This window comes from Pelodiscus sinensis, chromosome 12, assembly GCF_052426305.1.
Source record: "Pelodiscus sinensis isolate ZL-2025 chromosome 12, ASM5242630v1, whole genome shotgun sequence".
Taxonomy (NCBI): Eukaryota; Metazoa; Chordata; order Testudines; family Trionychidae; genus Pelodiscus; species Pelodiscus sinensis.
The window spans coordinates 47788369-47810497 of NC_143063.1; the positions used below are offsets into that span (position 1 = coordinate 47788369).

At 62.5% G+C, this 22129-nt stretch overlaps 1 protein-coding gene across 2 annotated transcripts in view; it reads left to right on the top strand.

The window, feature by feature from the left end:
* Window positions 1-22129, top strand: part of ZFPM1 (zinc finger protein, FOG family member 1) — a 138208-nt gene that overhangs the window by 108017 nt on the left and 8062 nt on the right. Inside the window, exons 4-5 of one of the 2 annotated variants that reach the window (XM_075939904.2) lie at window positions 4782-4915; window positions 20141-20243. In XM_075939904.2, the coding sequence (XP_075796019.2) occupies window positions 4782-4915; window positions 20141-20243 (237 nt within the window). The remainder of the gene's footprint in view (window positions 1-4781; window positions 4916-20140; window positions 20244-22129) is intronic. The other variant, XM_089781543.1, reaches the window with a different exon arrangement.

Here is a 22129-nt window from a genome sequence, read left to right on the forward strand (position 1 = left end):
CGCGCCACAAGACAAAAGGGCAGTTAACACATTTTAGAGCCGTCTTCATAGTGTATTTCCATGTTATCGAACCCATTAAACGGAGAGGCTTATCAGATCAGCAAGGCCATTAAGGCCTGACGCTGCCTCAACTTAGGGTTCCAGGGACGGAAGCGGCTCCTGCGACCTCCCTCGGAAGGGAACGGCGGGGTGCGGGGGGAATAGGGGTGCCCCTCCAGGCCCCACCGCGGATGCGTGGGGAGAGGCATCGACTTTGTGCAAACCAATGTGTTACATGGTGCTGGATCTGAGAGATGCTGGGGGAGAAAAGTCTGAGGCCCACCAGGACCACGTAGGACACACTAGGGGATCCCGACTGAGGAAGGGGTAAGGCAAGTCCACACCCTTTGGAAAATGGGCCCCAAGTGAAAACGATTTCATAGAATCCGAGAATTGTCAGGCTGGAAGGGGCCTAGAGGAGCCATCAGGTCCAAGTCAATCCACACCCTTCCTGACAGGTGTTTGTCCAACCAAAAACCTCCAACCCTGGGGATTCTACCACCTCCCTTGGATGCCTATTCCAGCACTTTGCTCCCCGTAGAGTTAGAAAAGTGTTCCCGGTATCTAACCCTCATCTCCCTTGCTGCAGGTGAAACCCATTCCTCCTTCTGCCTCCAGTGGGCACAGAGCAATTGATCCCTGGCCTCTTTCAAACAGCCCTTAATGGAATTGGAGACTGTTAGCAAATCCCCCCCCGGTCGTCTTTCCCCAAGACTAAACAGGCCCAATCTTGGGAACCTCTCTCCTAGGGCAGGGTTTCTAAACCTTTTCTTATTATTTTTGTTGCTGTCCTCTGGACCGTCTCTGGTTTGTCCAGATCTTGGCTCCGGTGTGACAGAGCTCCAGTGGAGACCTTGCCAATGCCAAACAGAGCAGGGCGATCGCCTCCTGTGTGCTGCATGCATTGCGCCTGTTAATACCTGCCAGGATGCAACAGCATCTCCTTGCCAGCTGGTATTCAACTGTGATTCACTGTAACCCCCAGATCAGAGAACCAGAGACGCATTGGACGGGCAGAGACGTCAGGAGTCACTGAGTCCAGCCCCCTGCCCAAAGCAAGACCAACCCCGACTCAATCAACCCAGCCAGGGCTTTGTCAAGCTGGGAGTTCAAAACCTCTAGGGATGGAGATTCCACCCCCGCCCTAGGGAACCCAGCCCAGCGCTTCCCCACTGCCCGAGGGAAATAGTTTCTCCTAATATCCACCCTAGATCTCTCCCATTGTAACGTGAGGCCATTGCTCCTCGTTCTGCCACCTGCCACCACTGAGAACAGCCTCTTTCCATCTTCTTTGGAACCCCCCTTCAGGGAGTTGCAGGCTGCTCTCAAATCCCCCCTCACTCTTCTCTCCTGGAGACTAAATAAGGCCAAATCCCTCAGCCGCTCCTCATAGGTCATGTGCTCCAGCCCCCTCCTCATTTTGGTTGCCCTCCACTGGACCCTCTCCATTGCACCCACATCCTTTCTGTAGTGGGGGGCCTGGAATGGGACGCAACACCCCAGCTGTGGCCTCCCCAGTGCCGAAGAAAGGGGAATAAGCACTTCTCTAGTTCTGCTGGATCCTTTTCAGCCTGGCCTGCTTGCCTCCGTTTTGGAGCTGTGCATCTGATGCTTCCTTCCTACACAAAGTACTTTGCATTTTCCTTTATTGTATTGCATCTAGTTGATTTCAGGCCAATTCTCTTACTGGTCCAGGTGGTTTGGAATTCGAATCCTCTCCTCCAAAGCGCTTGCAGCCGCTCCCAGCGTGGTGTCAGCTGCAGATGCGATAAACCTGCTCAGTCATAAATGGCAGGATGGACCAGGCCTGCCCCCGCAGGACCCCAACCCCAAATAGATGGTGATGTGTCTAACCCCCCGGCTGCAAGCATGAGCCCCTGCATTTGCCCATATAATCCCTCCCTACAGCCTGCACCACCACCCACGTTTGAACCAATACCCAAGATGGTTCTTGGTTCTCTTGCTCCTGTCGCTCATGGGCTGGAGCCGCAGTGGGTTGCGCTTTGTGTGTTTTGGGATGTTTGTTTGGGATGTTTGGGTTGACAGTGGCGGGCCTGTCCCTGCTCCAGCTCTCAGGGTACGCCTAGACTACCCCTCTCTGTCGACACAGAGATGTAGATTAGGCACATCGAAAGGGCAAATGAAGCCGGGATTTAAATATCCCATGCTTCATTTGCATAAACATGGCTGCCGCTTTCTTCCAAAATGGAGCTTTTTCGAAAAAAAACCCAGCAGTCTAGACACAGATCTGTCGAAAAATAAACCCTTTTCGAAAGAGCCTGTAAACCTCATTTTATCAGGGATAAGGGATCTTTCGAAAAGGGGTTTATTTTTCGACAGATCTGCGTTGAGACTGCTGGGTTTTTTTTCGAAAAAGCTCCATTTTGGAAAAAAGCGGCAGCCATGTTTATGCAAATGAAGCGCGGGATATTTAAATCCTGGCTTCATTTGCACTTTCGAGGTGCCTAATCTGCATCTCTGTGTCGACAGAGAGGGGTAGTCTAGGCACAGACTCACACAGGAAGAGGGTGTTTGCCTTGCCTTGGGCTGACCTGGCAATTTCTGCGGAAAAGGATCTGGGGATTCCAGTGGATGAGAAGCTGGATTTGTAGCCACGAAGGCCAATGGCATATTAGGTTGCATTAGGAGGAGCATTGCCAGCAGATCCAGAGAAGTGATTATTCCCCTTTATTCGGCTTTGGTGAGGCCACATCTGGAGTATTGTGTCCAGTTCTGGGTCACTACAGAAAGGATGTGGACGCAATGGAGAGGGCCCAGTGGACGACAACCAAAATGTTGAGGGGGCTGGAGCACATGACCTAAGAGGAGAGACTGAGGGATTTGGGGTTGTTTAGTCTGCAGAAGAAAAGAGTGAGGGGGGATTTGAGAGCAGCCTTCAACTCCCTGAAGGGGGGTTCCACAGAGGCTGGAGAGAGGCTGTTCTCAGTGGGGGCAGGTGGCAGAACAAGGAGCAATGGGCTCAAGTTGCAGTGGGGGAGGTCTAGGTCGGAGATCAGGATAAACGATTTCCCTCGGGCAGGGGGAAGCCCTGGGCTGGGTTCCCTAGGGAGGGGGTGGAATCTCCATCCCTAGAGGTTTTGAAGTCCCGGCTTGACGGAGCCCTGGCTGGGCTGATTGAGTTGGGTTGGGGTGATTTGGTTGGGATCGGGGTTGGACTCCAAATCCAGGCTCCTGAGGTCTCTTCCCACCCTGGGATTCCTGGGTTAGACTGAGAATCACTGTGATGCTCCCTGTGGAACTCCTTGCCAGAGGAGGCTGTGAAGGCTAGGACTATAATAGAGTTTAAAGAGAAGCTGGATAATTTCATGGAGGTTAGGTCCATAAAAGGCTATTAGCCAGGGGATAAAATGGTGTCCTTGGCTTGTGTTTGTCAGAGGCTGGAGAGGGATGGCAGGAGACAAATCGCTTGATCATTGTCTTCGGTCCACCCTCTCTAGGGTACCTGGTGCTGGCCACTGTCGGCAGACAGGATACTGGGCTAGATGGACCTTTGGTCTGACCCAGTACGGCCGTGCTTATGTTCCCGTTGTGCTAGCGAGGTCGGGGGCTCTACTGGGGACCAGGTGTCCTTACCGCTGTGTGAGGTTGTTCTGCTCCAGGCTGTACCCCACGGTGGCTAGAAACGCCCGTAGCCCGCCGGCACTGGCTCTCCACCCTGGCCAGAGCCAGTTTGCTCCAAAGTCCTGTGGGGGGCATGACCCTTCGGACGTGACCTGGTCTGAGGCTGCTAAGGAGGAGAACACGAAATTGCCTCCTACAGAGTCTTAGTCTCTGCGTGACGGATTCCCCTCCTGCTGCTGCCCACCCCTGCACGCCTACCTCCGAGCTGGCAGAGCTGCTGCTAATCGGTGTCTGCCCCACGCCCTCCACGTGTGCCCTTCCATGTGTGTCTGCCCCACGCCCTCCACGTGTGCCCTTCCATGTGTGTCTGCCCCACGCCCTCCACGTGTGCCCTTCCATCTGATGCTGCGAGGCTTTAAGGTGCCACGGGGCTCCTTGTTTCAGCCCACACTGGAATCCCTGGGTTCCCCCCCCATGCGTGCGCAATCTCTCCCACTTCCAAAGCCCCCCTGCGGCCAGCCCAGTCCCTCCGTGGGGCCGTTTGCCTTGGACCCCGCAGACATTTCTGCCCCCGGCCCTATGGAACACGAGCACGGATGGGGCTGGTACGTTTCTCTTTGAGGCAGCTGCCTCGGCCCTGTTCCTCGCTCCCTCCTCGGCCGCAGCTTGTTAGCCCCTGGCATTTGCAGAGGGAGCTGAAAGGTCGCTCCTCGGGGCTGGCGAGCGGGAAGGGAAGGGCGGCTGGTTCCACACAGCAAAGCCCCCAGACATTGACCCTTCCCTGAGCCAGCTGAGAGCTTCTGGACGCCAGCAAACTGGCCGGGAAATCTCCAGCAGGCAGGCTGGGACGCTCCCCGGCTTCCCGCGAGGCTGCAGACCCCACCCGCAGGCGGTGCCTCCCGGCGGCCTGCCTTGGGTCCGGCCTAGCCGGAGCCGTTGGTTGTCGGGAAGCCGCGTGGGGCGCTTGGCTCTGACGGCTCCTTGCCGGGCCCTTTGAATGCTGCCGGGGGCAGGGGGACGCAGAATTAGGGCCGCGGGGGAGGCCTGTAAGTCTGGCCGCGGGGTGGCGTCCTGAGGGGTTGTCGTGGGAACACCTGCCCGAGCGGCGTCGGCTCCGCGAGGCCCCGTTCTCACCCTCCCCCTGTCCTCTCTCTCCCCAGATGAGCTGGAGCTGGTCGCGCTGGAGGGGGAGAGCCGCGTGCGAGCTAGGCGGAGCCTGACGGAGGGATTGTGCTGGGGGCCGTACCCCGGGAATATCCTCAGCGAGCCGGCCTCCCCGGGGCAGAGCGAGACGGTAAGAACCCGGTGCGCCCCTCGTCTGAGCTCCACGCGGCTAGTCTAGGCGAGGCCTGCCCGGGTCTCTGCGCCCCCCCCCCCCCCCCCGGCAGGACTAGCTCAGCCCCCTCGCCAGAACCCCCCTCGTGGCTGCAGACACGCGCCCGGGCTTCCCCGCCGGGCCTGATGGTGTGCCCGGCGCCGTGAGTGTGCGTGTTTTATTTTTGTCCTGTCACGAAACGCAGGGACCTGAATTATCGGGGTGAAAACCGGACACCTGGCAGCCCTGCTCACTGACGTGGCCCCCGGCTGTGAAGCAGAAAGGGGGAAAGGCACCCCCACATTCCCGTCGCACACCAGAGCCGGGGGGGGGGCCAGGCTAGTAGATGTTGGGTGCTCCAGCCCTGTGGGGGGTGGCGAAGGGGCTGGAGCACCAATACGAGCTCCCCAATGCTGGAGGGGGAGCCCTGAGCCTCAGGGGCCGGATCCAGGCAAGCGGGGGAACACATCCAGCCCCCGGACCTTAGGTTCCCCACTGCTGTGCTAGGCCAGCACGTGGGTGCCAGTGAACTCTCCCCCTTTGCTTATTCCAAGTGGGGGTGGAGATGGGCTGTAAAGACGGGGTGTTGGAAGGGACCAGAGTTACTTGTAGGCAGGAGGAGTTAGCTGGCTCCAGATACAGACTCCGGCAGGAATTTCCCGCCTGGGCACCTGTCCTGCATCGCGGCTGTTCCTCCGTGACTGACACCATTGGTGTCTCCTTCCGCGCACATGCCCTGGAGAAGCCCTGTGGCTGATCTGCAGCTCTCGTCTTCTGTCGTGACGGACGGGGCCTGGATGCTGCTCTTCTGGGGGGCATCGGGCACCGGGTTGGCCGCCTTTCTGGCACAGTTTGGTCCTGGCGGCGGCTGGCCGTTGAGCCGGCCTCGGTGATGAGATGACTCACGAATCGGGCTCTTGAGACTGGCTCACTCCTTCTGGGAGTGGCCGAAGGGGTTAACGTCTCTAATGCACATGCCTCCCTGGGGAAAGTGAGGCACAGAGCACGGCTCTGCTCAGGATGCTCCATGGGACACGCTTCTTGCTGGCAAACCATTACCACAGAGTCCTTGTGCCGTCCCCAAGTCGCGGTTTGGGGTTCGCTTTTCCCCCACGTTGGCCATCTGCCAAGAATGCGCCTAAATCCCTTTTCATAGATTCATAGACTCTTAGGGTTGGAAGAGACCTCAGGAGTCACTGAGCCCAGTCCCCTGCCCAAAGCAGGACCAACCCAACTCAATCAGCCCAGCCAGGGCTTTGCCAAGCCGGGACTTAAAAACCTCTAGGGATGGAGATTCCACCCTCTCCCTAGGGAACCCAGCCCAGCGCTTCCCCACCCGCCTAGGGAAAGAGTTTTTCCTAATCTCCAACCTAGACCTCCCCCACTGCAACTTGAGGCCATTGCTCCTCGTTCTGTCATCTGCCCCACTGAGAACAGCCTCTCTCCATCCTCTTTGGAACCCCCTTCAGGGAGTTGAAGGCTGCTCTCAAATCCCCCCTCGCTCTTCTCTCCTGCAGACTAAACAAACCCAAATCCTGCAGCCTCTCCTCACAGGTCATGTGCTCCAGCCCCCTCATCATTTTGGTCGCCCTCCGCTGGACCCTCTCCAATGTGTCCACGTCCTGGCTGTAGCCCTCTCCCCCCTTTCCAAACACTGCGGTGTCGTTACAACCCAGAACCGAGGCCCCCGGTGCTGGGACGTGGCGGCCGGCGTGTCCAGGCTCGGGACACGAGCTGCCATCTCCCCGGCTCCCTTCATCACACGCATGCATGTCCTGGCAGGGCCCTTTCCCGGCAGCCCCCAGTTTCGGAAACGCGCCGATGAGCAGACCGGGGAGGTCTGTTGACACCCCAGCTGGCGCATCCTCCCTGCTGGGCTTAGTGTCTGTGCAAGTGACAGCTGTGGATTCAGAGACCTACGCCGAGCTTGCTCCACCCTCTTGGCTGTTGCTATGCCCCCTCCTTTCTCTAGCCCCCATGGCTGATGTACTGCAGGCTGGGGGGAGCATGTCCCCCTCCGCATTAGATGACTTCTCCCTGCCCGGGGCTCTGTGGAACTCCAGTGGGCACCCTGGCCAGTCTAGGGCTGTAGATCCTTCCAGCACAGTGCAGATGTTGACTCGTCGGCTTGGAAGCCCTGCTTGGCCCGGACGAACCTGTAGGGTCTGGAGAACATCTGGAAAGGACTGGCCCCAGCATCCTTCTGGGCAGAGCAGCGTGCCCGGACTGGCTGGCTCTGGCCCGATCTGTTCTGACCTCCCGATCTTGGCATGGATGCAGGTTGTGCGTGTGTTTCTACGGGTGCCCTGGACGCTTCGTAGGCTGGCAGGCAGACTCATCCCATGGCCAGGAACCTACCTACCGCTGTCTGGGCCGGGGGCAGGGATCTGTCTGTTTGCCAGCCTCTGCCTCGAGGCGCTGTTGTCCTCTTGTGTGCTCTCTGTCCAAGAACATCAGAACATAAGAACATCAGAACAGCCATACGGGGTTGGGCCAAAGGTCCATCCAGCCCAACGTCTTATCTGCCCACAGTGGCCAATGCCAGGTGCCCCAGAGGGAGGGACCACAACAAGGAATCAAGTGATCCCTTCCCCCGTCATCCATTTCCAGCCTCTGACAAACAGAGGCTGGCGACACCATCCCTGCCCATCCTGGCTAAAAGCCACTGATGGACCGAACCTCCATGAATTTATCTAGCTCTTTCTTGATCCCTGTTAAAGTCCTGGTGTTCACAGCATCCTCTGGCAAGGAGTTCCACAGGTTGCATGAAGAAAAACTTCAGATTGTTTGTTTTAAACCTACCACCTATTGAAACCTGCTTGCGGGAGCATGCGCTGAGTCCCCACAGGTGACTTCTACAGATGCTTATGTCTGCAGGAGAGGGATAGCAGCCGGAGGGATGCCCCCAAACGTCTCTGGCATTTGTGTGTACACAGAGGGGGCTCAGGACCACGGATGGAAGCGTCCTCTGCTGGTTTTGATCCGGGCAGAGCTGCACTCTGGGGCAAGCCGCCCTGAATTCCCCAAGGCCCCAATAGGACTATCAGTGGCCCACGTCACACTCACCGTGTCAGGCCTCTGCCCACGTGGGAGCATCGGCCACACACTCACCCTGCGAACACACCGACGCCAGGGTACCCGCGGGAAGCCCTGACACGGAATTTTCCACTCATCTAGTCAGGGAACTGAAATAGTGTCATGTGACCTGCAACCAATCAGGGCTGTTCCCGTTTCCAGCAGTGGCTGGATTCCCCAGTGACGCTGGTGGGCGAGGTGGTTTTTCCACTGGCTGTGTGTGCAGCAGCTGGCAGTGACCCCACACTCCTGGGAGCTGAGCCAGGCAAGTCACACCAAGAGTCAGGGGCCAAAGTCGACACAGAGATTGTTCGCTGCCGATCGCTTGCCCCGTTCTGCCCCGGGAGGGTTAATGGAGATGCTTTCGGGAGGGCCGCCATGGTGCCTGCCATTCCCAAGGCGCGGATGGGGCCGAACTTTCGGCTCTGGCTCGGTGTCCTACTGGAGAGGGTGTAGGACTGGAGAGCAACTTCACCTGCTCCCTGCCTGGGGGGGTGTTGAGTGGCAAATTCTAATCCTGACCCTGCCACTGACTCAGGTTAGGGCATTTGCCTGCCTCAGTTTCCCCAGAACTAATATTGCGATGGCGACCTGGACCTGCCCCCACCAGAGTGCAGTGGCTGAGACTGTTCACGGCACTGGTAACTCACGGAGCTCCTTGGCCGGACGGTGCAGAGAATATAAACACACCTGGTGTATGAGACGCAGCTACCTGCCTGAATGAAACGAGCCAGCTTAAGAGGCTGAGGTGGGGCCGAGTGGGGGGGGCTGTGGGGTCTCGCGGCTGTGCCTGGCTTAGTGGTGTTGCGGTCCCAGTGGAATCCAGGCATCTGGCCAGGCTTTGCCCACTCTCGTGCGTGAACAGAGCCAGCTGGCTCGGTGCCAGAGATGCTTTTCGGGGGGGAGGGGCGATACTGCACTGGGCACGAGGTGGGGACGCAGGGCAGGGGCAGGAACATCCCAGTGAGTCACCCACCTCTGCTTCAACCTGCCAGGGGCAGGCCTGGTGCTCCCAGGGAGACCTGTTCCCCTCGCTTCTCTGGGGGGTGCATCTGCCGCCTAGGCCGTAGGCTGGGAAGGGTGGGTGGGGAGAACCGGGTGGGCACAGACTGGCAGGCCCGGCTGAGTTTGCTTCATCCCGCCCGCTCTATTTTCCCTGCCTGCTGTCCGCTCTTTGCCAGGAGCTCCCGGCTCTGCTGGCTGCTCTCCTACGAAGTACCTGCCTTTCCCCCATGGCTGGAAGGAAAAGCCAGCTGGAAATGGGGAGCACAGGGGTGGGTAAGCTAGTGGGGAGAGAGAGGCTCAAAGCCCTTGGCTTCTCCCCTCTCTCCCCCACCCCTTTCCCTCCTTTCCCCCGGGCTCCTCTGACCCGGACAAGCTGCTGCGAGGAGACACCTCAGCTCCGGGACTGGGGACCAGATCGCGAGCCCCAGTGAAACCCTGAAGCTGTCTGGGCCCTCGACTCAGCCTCACGCATCAGAAGCTCAGCGACTCCCCCAAGGGGAGGCGCCTCCCTCCCTCACCCCCCCCCCCCACTGCGCCCAATTCCCAGGGGCTCTGCAAGCCGCTCACGGGGACAGCTCCATCCCCAGCTGAGCTGACGGCTGTGGATTTCCCGCCCGACGCGGGGGCTTGGCCAGGCCCCAGCTGAACTCGTAGCCTCCCCTGAGCCTCAGAAGCCGGGGGTGGCGGTGAGATCTTCCCCAGCTTTACGGTTCTTGCAAGAACTACGGGGACAAAAAGTCTCGCCCGTGTCTGTCCGTCTGTCTGTCTCTCTCTTTTTTCACTCAGGCCCTGTTTATCTTTGCCGAATTAAATCCTTGATTAACCCTTATCTCCCCATTTCGGCGGCTATCTCTCCGTTGGCGCCGTGTGTCCAGACACCCGGTACAGGATGATTGATTCCCTAAAGATACGCGCGGCTTTTCGGATACTTCATTTATTGTCTAAATATTTTTGCTCCCATTTCAGCAGCTCCCTTATCGAGCCGCGTTGATGATTTCCAGCCCTGCTGTTCTCTGCCGCTCGCCTCCCTTCCTATCTCTGCCCAGAGAGCCGAGGAAGGAATCGCCGTTGCATCCCTGATAGCCACTATCGGCCCTCAGTCGATTTTCCTTTGTTGGTTTTGAGGCGGGGGGAGGAAGAAGGAGGCATGCCCTCTCCCCCCTCCCCCCCATCCCCGGAGCGGCTAGTTCCAGGCTGCCATCCTGCCAGGGATAAGCCGCCAGCCACATGCTCCGGGCCTGGCTTCTGCATCAGGCCAAGCAAACCTTTCCCAGAGGGGCTCCCTGCTCCCGTGGTAGATGCACCACGGACCGTCTCTACCATGCCCATTGCTGGCCGTGGCCAGGCACTCAGGCCATGCAAAGGACAGTTTGGGCCAGCACAACCCTCCACCCAGTAATACTTGCCCCGAGCTGTACGTGACACGCAGCACTTTTTGTCGGTCCATCTCCAGGCGCCGTGCGGAGGAGGTCAGCGTCGGCTGTAAAATGGGGGAAACTGAGGCACGGAGCCGGGCAGTGACTTGTCCAGAGTCTGTCTGAGGTCGTGCTGGGAATTAGAACTCAGAGTCCCAAGCTAGCACTCTAACCACTACATCACACTGTCTCCCCCCAGGCTCCACCCCGGCCGGGACTCTCTTCCCCCGTTCGTGGGAGGGGGCTCTCCGTTTGTTGTTGGTAGTCAAGGGGCTCATAGAATCGCAGGGCTGGCAGAGTCCTCAGGAGTCATGGCGTCCCCCCTCTACCCAAAGCAGGACCAACCCAGCTCAAGCAGTCCAGCCAGGACTGTGTCCAGCCGGGACTTAAAAACCTCTCGGGATGGAGATTCCACCCTCTCCCTAGGGAACCCAGCCCAGCGCTTCCCCACCCTCCTCGAGAAATCGTTTATCCTAATATCCCACCTAGACCTCCCCCGCTGCAACTTGAGCCCTTTGCTCCTCGTTCTGCCCCCTACCCCCACTGAGAACAGCCTCTCTCCAGCCTCTTTGGAACCCCCTTCCGGGCGTTGCAGGCTGCTCTCAAATCCCCCCTCACTCTTCTCTCCTGCAGACTAAACCAGCCCAAATCCCTCAGCCTCTCCTCATAGGCCACGTGTTGCATCATTTTCATTACCCTTCACTGGACTTTCTCCGATGCCTCCCTGTTCTTTAGGGCGCTCATTGTAGCCACTCTGTGCCCCATTGTGCAAGCCAAAAAGGGGCAAGCCAGGGCCAGGTAAAGATGCAGCAAGGGGCAACAGACCGAGCACAGGGCTGGGTGCCCGGAAGTCTTGAGTCTGAATCCGCTCTCTGCCACTGCTTCACTCTGTGGCCTTGGGCGAGGCCTGTCCCTGCTCTGTGTGAACACTTCCCTGCCTCTCTGAGCAGCTTCAAGGGGGGCTTGGCGGCGTGTTTCTGGTGGGAGGGTTCTGTGCGGGGTTACTGCCTCCTCCCCGTGAGGCAGTGCGGGCCGGCCTCGTGCAGAGAGCGCGGGAGGCTGTAATTGGCAGAAGTGAGTCTCAGCAAAGAGCAGGGAGAGGTCTCAGCAGGGCAAAGTGAAGCCATGCGCCCTGCATAAGAACGGCCATACTGGGTCCAACCAAAGATCCATCTAGGCCAGTGCCCTGTCTGCTGGCAGTGGCCCATGCCAGATGCTCCCGAGGGAGTGAACTGAACAGGGAACCATCTCGTGATCCCCTCCTGTCATCCATTCCCAGCTTCTAACAAAAAGAAATGAGGGACACCATCCCTGCCAATTCTGGCTAATAAGCATTGATGGACCCATCCTCCATGAATCTCTCTAGTTCTTTTTGAACCCTGGTAAAGTCTTGGTCTTCACAACATCCTCTGGCAAGGAGTTCCACAGGTTGACAGTGCGCTGTGTGAAGAAAAACGTCCTTTGGTTTGTTTTAACCCTGCTCCCTCTTCATTGCATTTGGTGCCCCCTAGTGGTTGTGTCATGCAGCGCGCGCGTCCGCGGTCATGCACCGTCACTGCCAAGCAACCGGCCTGACCCGCACGCCCTGGACAGGAACCCAGCTGGGGAAGGCGGGCGTGCTATCCCCAGAGAGGAAAGCCCTGGCTGTCTCCGCTGCTGGAGTGACTCCTCTGCAGGGAGACACGGGGAGGCCAGCTGTGCCCTGGGCCGCGAACCAGGGAGCCGCTGCCGTTCAGGCCGCGTGTCTCCATCCTGTGCCAGCCAGCCGCCTGTGTCCTGGACCCCTGGGCTCTGCCCCACCAGGCCACGGGGCTCCAAGAGACCCCTGAGAATGTCGTTGTGCTAAGTGGGGAGGGCCCGGGGAGTTGGGGGGGTGACTATTCTCTGGCCAGGCCTCTGCAGTGCTGCCAGTGCCAGCCTGGATCGGTGCCCACAGGAGCTGCCCTGCCCAGCGCCGGGGGCAGGGGCCTGTCTTGTCTGCATCCTAATCCCCCCCGCCCCCCAGCTGCCTCTCCCCCCAGACCCAGGGTTAATGGCTAACTGGCAGGCCGGTCCCTGCCCCCGGCCTGCTGAGGGGGTGGAGCGAGGGGTCGGCCCTACCCCAGATAAAGCTCTGCCGGCGGATGCGGCGCAGATAGGGTTTCTGATGGTTATCGGCGGCGAGACACTGACCTCTTTGTTCGGGGAAAACAAGGCGGGTTGTGAGAGGTTGTGGCCGGGGGCGTGCCAGGGGGCTGGAAGCCACGTGAAGGGGTGGGCCGCCCTGCTTCCCGCTCCCGTCCCGGCGATGGGCCAGGGGGTCAAGGGAGACGTTGCGCCGGGGCTGAGCCGGGCGGGGCGTGGGGGTGCGGGAGGGGGACGTGCCAAGCGCCTGCCATGTGGGAAAGGAAAATCCAACCACGGCAATCTGGGGGCGGGGCGTCCTTGAACTACCCCGGTGTGGGTGTGGCGGCTGCCTGCTCCCTCGGCAGTGGGGTGGGGTGCTGAATGCCCCCCCCTCTGTCCCTGCTCCTCACCACCACGAATCCCCGTGCGGGGCCAGCGGCCAGCGGCCAGGACTCCGGGCCCAGCAGCCTTGAGGGGTGCAGGGCTGGCAGCCAGGATGCCCAGAGCCTGGGGTGCAGGAGCACCCCGAATTCCCTCACCTGTGTCCCTCAGCAGCACTGGGCCGGGGGGCGGGGTCACCTGATGTGGGACCAACGGGAACGGTTATGACTCTAGGGTTTCTTGAGAGTGGGGGCCGGGTTAGGGTCGGAGGGTCGCCGGGCCGAGCCGTGGGGCCGGGTGGGGGTCGGAGGGTCGCCGGGCCGAGCCGTGGGGCCGGGTGGGGGTCGGAGGGTCGCCGGGCCGAGCCGTGGGGCCGGGTGGGGGTCGGAGGGTCGTGGGGCCGGGCTGCTGGGGTCTGTCCCACAATGCACCTCACGGGACACTCACGCGCTCCCCTCCCCTCTGCCCAGGGGGCGACTCTCCCCCCCTTAACTCACCCAGGACTCCCAGGCCCCGGGCGAATATTTAGCCCCTCCCAACACCTGCCCGGCACGGGGCGGGGGGGGACTTGGGGATTTCCACTGGCTTGTGCAAGGGGGGCACAGAAACCTGGGGGAGCAGCCGTAGTAAACTGGAGTTGCTGGTCTGGCACATTTCATGGCCCGAAACCAGGGGGCCAGGATGACCCCCCTTAATTTCCACACACACCCCCCACGCCCTTCCTTCTGACCTAGGATTGCTCTGGGCATTCCTGTCACCAGGGGAGGGGACAGCTCACACACCTCTCCCTGTTCTGGGGGGGCGAGGAGGGGCCCCGCTCACACACCTCTCCCTGTTCTGGGGGGGCGAGGAGGGGCCCCGCTCACACACCTCTCCCTGTTCTGGGGGGCGAGGAGGGGCCCCGCTCACACACCTCTCCGTGTTCTGGGGGGGCGAGGAGGGGCCCCGCTCACACACCTCTCCCTGTTCTGGGGGGCGAGGAGGGGCCCCGCTCACACACCTCTCCCTGTTCTGGGGGGGCGAGGAGGGGCCCCGCTCACACACCTCTCCCTGTTCTGGGGGGCGAGGAGGGGCCCCGCTCACACACCTCTCCGTGTTCTGGGGGGGCGAGGAGGGGCCCCGCTCACACACCTCTCCCTGTTCTGGGGGGGCGAGGAGGGGCCCCGCTCACACACCTCTCCCTGTTCTGGGGGGGCGAGGAGGGGCCCCGCTCACACACCTCTCCCTGTTCTGGGGGGGCGAGGAGGGGCCCCGCTCACACACCTCTCCCTGTTCTGGGGGGCGAGGAGGGGCCCCGCTCACACACCTCTCCCTGTTCTGGGGGGCGAGGAGGGGCCCCGCTCACACACCTCTCCCTGTTCTGGGGGGGCGAGGAGGGGCCCCGCTCACACACCTCTCCCTGTTCTGGGGGGGCGAGGAGGAGCCCCGCTCACACACCTCTCCGTGTTCTGGGGGGGCGAGGAGGGGCCCCGCTCACACACCTCTCCCTGTTCTGGGGGGCGAGGAGGGGCCCCGTTCACACACCTCTCCCTGTTCTGGGGGGGCGAGGAGGGGCCCCGCTCACACACCTCTCCCTGTTCTGGGGGGCGAGGAGGGGCCCCGCTCACACACCTCTCCGTGTTCTGGGGGGGCGAGGAGGGGCCCCGCTCACACACCTCTCCGTGTTCTGGGGGGGCGAGGAGGGGCCCCGCTCACACACCTCTCCCTGTTCTGGGGGGGCGAGGAGGGGCCCCGCTCACACACCTCTCCGTGTTCTGGGGGGGCGAGGAGGGGCCCCGCTCACACACCTCTCCCTGTTCTGGGGGGGCGAGGAGGGGCCCCGCTCACACACCTCTCCCTGTTCTGGGGGGGCGAGGGGCCCCGCTCACACACCTCTCCGTGTTCTGGGGGGGCGAGGAGGGGCCCCGCTCACACACCTCTCCGTGTTCTGGGGGGGCGAGGAGGGGCCCCGCTCACACACCTCTCCGTGTTCTGGGGGGGCGAGGAGGGGCCCCGCTCACACACCTCTCCGTGTTCTGGGGGGGCGAGGAGGGGCCCCGCTCACACACCTCTCCCAGTTCTGGGGGGGCGAGGAGGGGCCCCGCTCACACACCTCTCCGTGTTCTGGGGGGGCGAGGAGGGGCCCCGCTCACACACCTCTCCGTGTTCTGGGGGGGCGAGGAGGGGCCCCGCTCACACACCTCTCCGTGTTCTGGGGGGGCGAGGAGGAGCCCCGCTCACACACCTCTCCCTGTTCTGGGGGGGCGAGGAGGGGCCCCGCTCACACACCTCTCCCTGTTCTGGGGGGGCGAGGAGGGGCCCCGCTCACACACCTCTCCGTGTTCTGGGGGGGCGAGGAGGAGCCCCGCTCACACACCTCTCCGTGTTCTGGGGGGGCGAGGAGGGGCCCCGCTCACACACCTCTCCCTGTTCTGGGGGGGCGAGGAGGGGCCCCGTTCACACACCTCTCCCTGTTCTGGGGGGCGAGGAGGGGCCCCGCTCACACACCTCTCCCTGTTCTGGGGGGGCGAGGAGGGGCCCCGCTCACACACCTCTCCGTGTTCTGGGGGGGCGAGGAGGGGCCCCGCTCACACACCTCTCCGTGTTCTGGGGGGGCGAGGAGGGGCCCCGCTCACACACCTCTCCGTGTTCTGGGGGGGCGAGGAGGGGCCCCGCTCACACACCTCTCCGTGTTCTGGGGGGGCGAGGAGGGGCCCCGCTCACACACCTCTCCCTGTTCTGGGGGGGCGAGGAGGGGCCCCGCTCACACACCTCTCCCTGTTCTGGGGGGGCGAGGAGGGGCCCCGCTCACACACCTCTCCCTGTTCTGGGGGGGCGAGGAGGGGCCCCGCTCACACACCTCTCCCTGTTCTGGGGGGGCGAGGAGGGGCCCCGCTCACACACCTCTCCCTGTTCTGGGGGGGCGAGGAGGGGCCCCGCTCACACACCTCTCCGTGTTCTGGGGGGGCGAGGAGGGGCCCCGTTCACACACCTCTCCCTGTTCTGGGGGGGCGAGGAGGGGCCCCGCTCACACACCTCTCCCTGTTCTGGGGGGCGAGGAGGGGCCCCGCTCACACACCTCTCCCTGTTCTGGGGGGGCGAGGAGGGGCCCCGCTCACACACCTCTCCCTGTTCTGGGGGGGCGAGGAGGGGCCCCGCTCACACATCTCTCCTTGTTCTGGGGGGGCGAGGAGGGGCCCCGCTCACACACCTCTCCCTGTTCTGGGGGGGCGTGGAGGGGCCCCGCTCACACACCTCTCCCTGTTCTGGGGGGCGAGGAGGGGCCCCGCTCACACACCTCTCCCTGTTCTGGGGGGGCGTGGAGGGGCCCCGCTCACACACCTCTCCCTGTTCTGGGGGGCGAGGAGGGGCCCCGCTCACACACCTCTCCCTGTTCTGGGGGGGCGAGGAGGGGCCCCGCTCACACACCTCTCCGTGTTCTGGGGGGGCGAGGAGGGGCCCCGCTCACACACCTCTCCCTGTTCTGGGGGGGGGAGGAGTGTTCCAGCTCACACACCTCTCCCTGTTCTGGGGGGGGGGGGAGTTCCCAGCTCACACACCTCTCCCTGTTCTGGGGGGGGGGGGGAAGTTCCCAGCTCACACACCTCTCCGTGTTCTGGGGGGGGGGGGGAAGTTCCCAGCTCACACACCTCTCCGTGTTCTGGGGGGGGGGAGGAGTTTCCAGCTCACACACCTCTCCCTGTTCTGGGGGGGGGGGGAGTTCCCAGCTCACACACCTCTCCGTGTTCTGGGGGGGGAAGTTCCCAGCTCACACACCTCTCCGTGTTCTGGGGGAGGAGTTCCCAGCTCACACACCTCTCCGTGTTCTGGGGGGGGGGGAGGAGTTTCCAGCTCACACACCTCTCCCTGTTCTGGGGGGGGGGGGGAAGTTCCCAGCTCACACACCTCTCCCTGTTCTGGGGGGGGGGGAGTTCCCAGCTCACACACCTCTCCCTGTTCTGGGGGGGGGGGAAGTTCCCAGCTCACACACCTCTCCGTGTTCTGGGGGGGGAAGTTCCCAGCTCACACACCTCTCCGTGTTCTGGGGGGGGAAGTTCCCAGCTCACACACCTCTCCGTGTTCTGGGGGGGGGGGGGAGTTCCCAGCTCACACACCTCTCCGTGTTCTGGGGGGGGGGGAGTTCCCAGCTCACACACCTCTCCGTGTTCTGGGGGGGGGGGGGAAGTTCCCAGCTCACACACCTCTCCGTGTTCTGGGGGGGGGGGAGTTCCCAGCTCACACACCTCTCCGTGTTCTGGGGGGGGGGGAGTTCCCAGCTCACACACCTCTCCGTGTTCTGGGGGGGGGGGAGTTCCCAGCTCACACACCTCTCCGTGTTCTGGGGGGGGGGGGGAGTTCCCAGCTCACACACCTCTCCGTGTTCTGGGGGGGGGGGGAGTTCCCAGCTCACACACCTCTCCGTGTTCTGGGGGGGGGGAGTTCCCAGCTCACACACCTCTCCGTGTTCTGGGGGGGGGGAAGTTCCCAGCTCACACACCTCTCCGTGTTCTGGGGGGGGGGGGAGTTCCCAGCTCACACACCTCTCCGTGTTCTGGGGGGGGGGGAGTTCCCAGCTCACACACCTCTCCGTGTTCTGGCCAAAACCAGGCTCCTCTCTGCCCCGTCAGCACAAGCGCGGCGTGCGCCCGTGTGTTTATCACGCTCCCAGCACTGTGCTCCGGGCGGCGATAAGGCCTAAACCGACCGGGCCTGTCAGCCGGAGGGCGAGGGCTGAGAAATATTGGGACGAATAATTAGATTTCATATCGTTGCCGCAACAGCCATCGAAGGATCAGGCAGATTAATTTTTTCCCTCCTCTGCTCATTAATATTCATTAGCGACGCGGCGCTGGGCTGAGGCCAGGCGCGAACGGGGACCGGGAGGCGGATGGTGCCGGAGCCTGCGTGCTGTGCCGGAGACCGCGTTCCCCTGTGGCCTTTCCTCCGAGCCCCCTTCTCTTTCCAAGCCCCTAAGGCCACGGCTCTGGCTGCCGGGACGAGGCCACGAACCGGTCACGTGGGAGAGGCTGGGGTGTAATGGGGGGGGAATAAAGCGATATTGCAAACCTGGCGGTCACTGGAGGGGGTCCCTGGGTCCTGCTCCCCATGCCTGAGCCTGCTTGATTCCCATGGATGGGAGGGGGCTTCAAGGGAGACTGCAGGACAGTTAGCGGGTTCTGTATTATTGTAACGGCCAGGCGCCCCGGGCCTGGAGCAAGCCCCCCACGGTGCCAGGCGCGGTACAAACTCATCCCTGCCCCCAAAGCCCCTTCATCCCCACAGCAGAGCAACGCTCCGAGCTGCCTAGGCCAGAAGTGGGGATTGCCTCAGACTTGGCCAGCGCAGGGTGGGAGCGTCCCCCCGGGCCGGCTGGCGGGGATGGGATGCAGGGTCTCCTAGAAGCAGGGCCGCGGGAGACGAGGCTCCCAGCCTGCCCAGTGCCACGAGCGCTAGAGTCTGAGCTCAGCTGTTTGGGGGGTGGCACTAGGCCAGCCGGGCTCTGCGGGTTTTTCGATTGTCGGGAGGGCGGCTGGAATACGCAGGCTCCCCCGGTGCAGACCCTCCAGGACGTGGGCTCCAGCCGTCCGGAAGGCTCCGTCCCGCCTCGCGGCCTGGCTCTGGCAGAGGGGATCAGGGCTCTGGGAGCCAGGCCTCTTTGTGACCCCCAGGACCCGCACTGGGGACACCTCTCCCCCTCTCCCAAAGCCTGCAGGGCCCAGCGGAGGAGAGGCCTTTTAGGAAGGCACGGTACAGTTGGGAGGGGGGAGTCCTCGGGGTGCTGTTGAGCAGAGTTCATGTGCGCAAGGGGGTGTCTTGGGGGGGAATCAGCAGTCTCCCCCATGCCTTGGAGGGCAGAGACCCCCCTGTTGTGTCGGGGAGTGGCATCCAGCCCCGGTGCATCGTGGTCTGCTGTCGGTGCCACGTGGCCCGTGCAAATGTTTTCGCTGCGCCCTCCAACTCACAAGGCCGCGGCCGTGCGAGGCGAGTGAGCCTGGTGCCCGTGGCCATCTCCACGGGGATGCGGCGTGCTCTGCGCAGCCAGGCAGTCCCTCCCCTCCCTTCCCCCTTCTCTTCCTCCCTGCCCCAGCCCTGGCGCTGCGCGGAGGCCAGGGTGATGCGAGGTGTTTCCTGCGCCAGGGCGTGCGGGGCTGCAGCAGCCAGAGGCCAGCAGGAGAGGAAATAACAGGCTTGTCAGCACGAGGCAGGGCAGGGGGCGGCTGGCCAGCGGCCTGGACGGCATGCTGCACTATTGCTGGGGGCTGGGGCGGGCCTACTCCAGCACCCCGAGGCTCGTGTGACACGAGAGTCTCAGGCCCTGCACACACGTCTGTCCCCGTGCAATGCTGCTGCTGCAGCATCCGGGCGTGCGAGCCCTGCACTGCTGCGAGGGCCCAACCCCCCCCCAGCCAGAAGGCCTTCCCACCCCGCACCGACTGCTCAGGACAGGGTGGGGATCCCGAAGGTGGGGGGACGGAGAGGCCTGGGGCAGGGCAGGGGTGACTTTTGGGGTCAGAGCAATGGGCCTGCCAGGGGTGACGAGCCCCGGGGGTGTGACAGCTCATCCGGGGGCCATGTTCAGCAGCCGGCGGCAGGTGCCCTAGGGCTGCCGGGGTGTTGTGCACGGCTCTGCACGGGGACATCCGAGCACGCTCACGCTCTGCCGTGAATACTCACATGGAAGCAGAAACATTTGATGCTCACGTGTCCCATTTTGAGAGGCAGCTGGACAAGTCACGGCCCCGCCCCTGTCTCCTCTCCACCCCACCCCGCTCAAGACACCTCGCCCTGCTGCTCTCCACCCCACAGCATCCAGGCCTGAGCTTGCCTGGGGATGGGGGCAGCTGTTACCACAGGACTGGCTGTTCCTTGTGTGCCGAGCTCCCCACACCGGCCTGGACCGCAGCTCTTTCTCCCCCATCGATCCCCGTAGAGCTCATGAGCACCTCATCGTGTGCCCAGGCATCCCTGGGGGGCTTGTGACAGCAGCCCGCACATCCGGGGCAGGAGTAGGGGATGGCTTGTACATCCCTGCAGTCTCCGGTCCAGCCAATCTCAATGCCAGACCGCTGTCCGGGAAGAGCCAAGCTGCTGGGGAGCTCCCCTCCTTGGCGTGTGTCCCCGGCACCTCCCCCAGCTGGGTGCTCCCCATTGGGACCCAGACGAGGAGGGACCCCACAGAGCCTGCTTTGCGCCATGCGGGGACGGGCACAATTCATCCTTCTCTCCTGTGTCCTCTTGCCAGAGTCTGCCTGTGACACTAATGCTGGGAGACGAGCGGTGCTGGCTGGCCAGGCTGCCCCTGGTGTCCGGAGAAGCTGAGGCCAACTCGGTGATCTACAGGAAGGGTGGGTATCCTGCCCGTGGCACAGGCGCTCGCACCTATCGCGTCCTGGCTGCCGTGGGCCTTGCAGGCTGATGGATCCCTCCCCCTGTAAACACACTCCTTCGGAAAGTCATTGTGGCTGCTGCTAGTCACCTCCCGCCCTCTGCCTGGCTCCAGCAGGAAAATGCTTCCCCCACCTCCTTCCTAGGTCAGGTTACAGCTTTGACTCTGGTCAGTTTCAGTGTCCCTTAGGGCAATGAAAAGCATCTGTGCCAATCTAGACGCACTTTTCCGCAAAAAAGCCCCCATGGCCATTTTCGCGATCGGAGCTTTTGTGCGGAAAACAAATCTGAGCTGCCTACACTGGCCCTTTTGCGCAAAAGGGACTTTTGCCCGAACGGGAGCAGCATCGTATTTCCGCAAGAAGCACTGATTTCAGACAGTAGGAAGTCAGTGCTTTTGCGGAATTCAAGCGGCCAGTGTAGACAGCTGGCAAGTTTTTCCGGAAAAGCATCTGATTTTCTGGAAAAACTGGCCAGTCTACACACAGCCTGTGTGCGTGTCGGCAGGAGCATGGCAGTGGCAGAAAGCCGGCAGCGATGGGACTGCTTGATCGGCGCCGACGCGGCCCTGCTCACGAGGCCGTGTCACTGCGTCACTTGAAAACCAAACGCAGCCAGTACGCGCGCGCCAAGACTGGCGAGGGCGAAAGATTCGGGAGAGGGTCCAGTTCATCTCCCGGACAGCAGGACGGATCCTTCAGAAATATCAATGCGGCTTGGTGACCCACTGCTCCAGCTTTGCCGTGGCCTCACTCTGGGCCTCAGTGTCCCCAGCTGGGACTCTAGGGAGGATCACACCTTTCCCAGTGATTCTCAGCCTCTGCCACACCCAGACACCAAGTGACAGCAGAGAAATTCCCTCCCCGACAGCCACCGCGGGCCCCCAGGCAAGTTGGGAAGGGCCCAGCTCCGTGCCCCTGGAAGGGGTGGGGCCTCAGGCATAGGAGGCTTCCCCCCTCCCAGCCCTCAGAGCTGTGCGGAGCGCACGTTGCAGCACTCCGGCGGTGATTTAAAGGACCAGGGCTCCGGCCGCTACTGCTGCGTGACCACAAGCCCTGGGCACTTTTGAATTGCCTGGCCTCAGGGCAATTTCTCCCTCTTCCCCACCCCCATCGGCAGGCCTGCAAATGGGCCCCCCCCCCCCCGCCCAATATGGGTCTCCATCTCCTCCCTCAAGCCCGGCCCTGCTTTCTCCAGCTCTAGCGCCGCTGGGCAGGCCTGCACGCTCCTTGTGTGGGAGGCACATCCGCAGCCCGCCCCCCGGAGCATCCTCAGCCTGGTAGAGTAGGGAGGGGCGGCTGCCGCGGGGAGGGGAAGAGGCCACAGACCAGATGGCAACTGAGGCTGTCGAATCCTCTTGGATCCGTTACCCGTTAACCTGCAGGTTTAACCAGTTAACCTAGTAAGCGGGATCCCTTGGGTGCCGGGGCTGCCGACTCCCACCCCACGGGGCTCCCGCCAGCCCTGCGGGGATGCCGCTTTCAGGGTGGGCGTCGCGGGGCTGCTCCAGGGCGCCAGTGAACCCAGTGGGCTTCAGACGTTTTGTCTCAGGAGCCAGTTGAAGAAAAACGTTGCTGCCGCGACCCACCATAGTTGGACTGGAGGGCGAGCTGCGGGGTGGGGCTGAGGGTGGGAGCTTTGGGGGGGGGCTCTGGCTTTGGGGGGGCACGGCTGGAGCAGGAGGGGCTTCCCTTGTGCAGCTCCTGGGCAGCGGTGTGGGGGGGCTAAGGCGGGGGGAGCTAAGGCAGCGGTGGGGGGGGGCTAAGGCAGGGGGCTAAGGCAGCGGTGTGGGGGGGGCTAAGGCAGCTTCCTGCCTCTCCTGGCCCCGCAATCCCGGCTCCCCCCA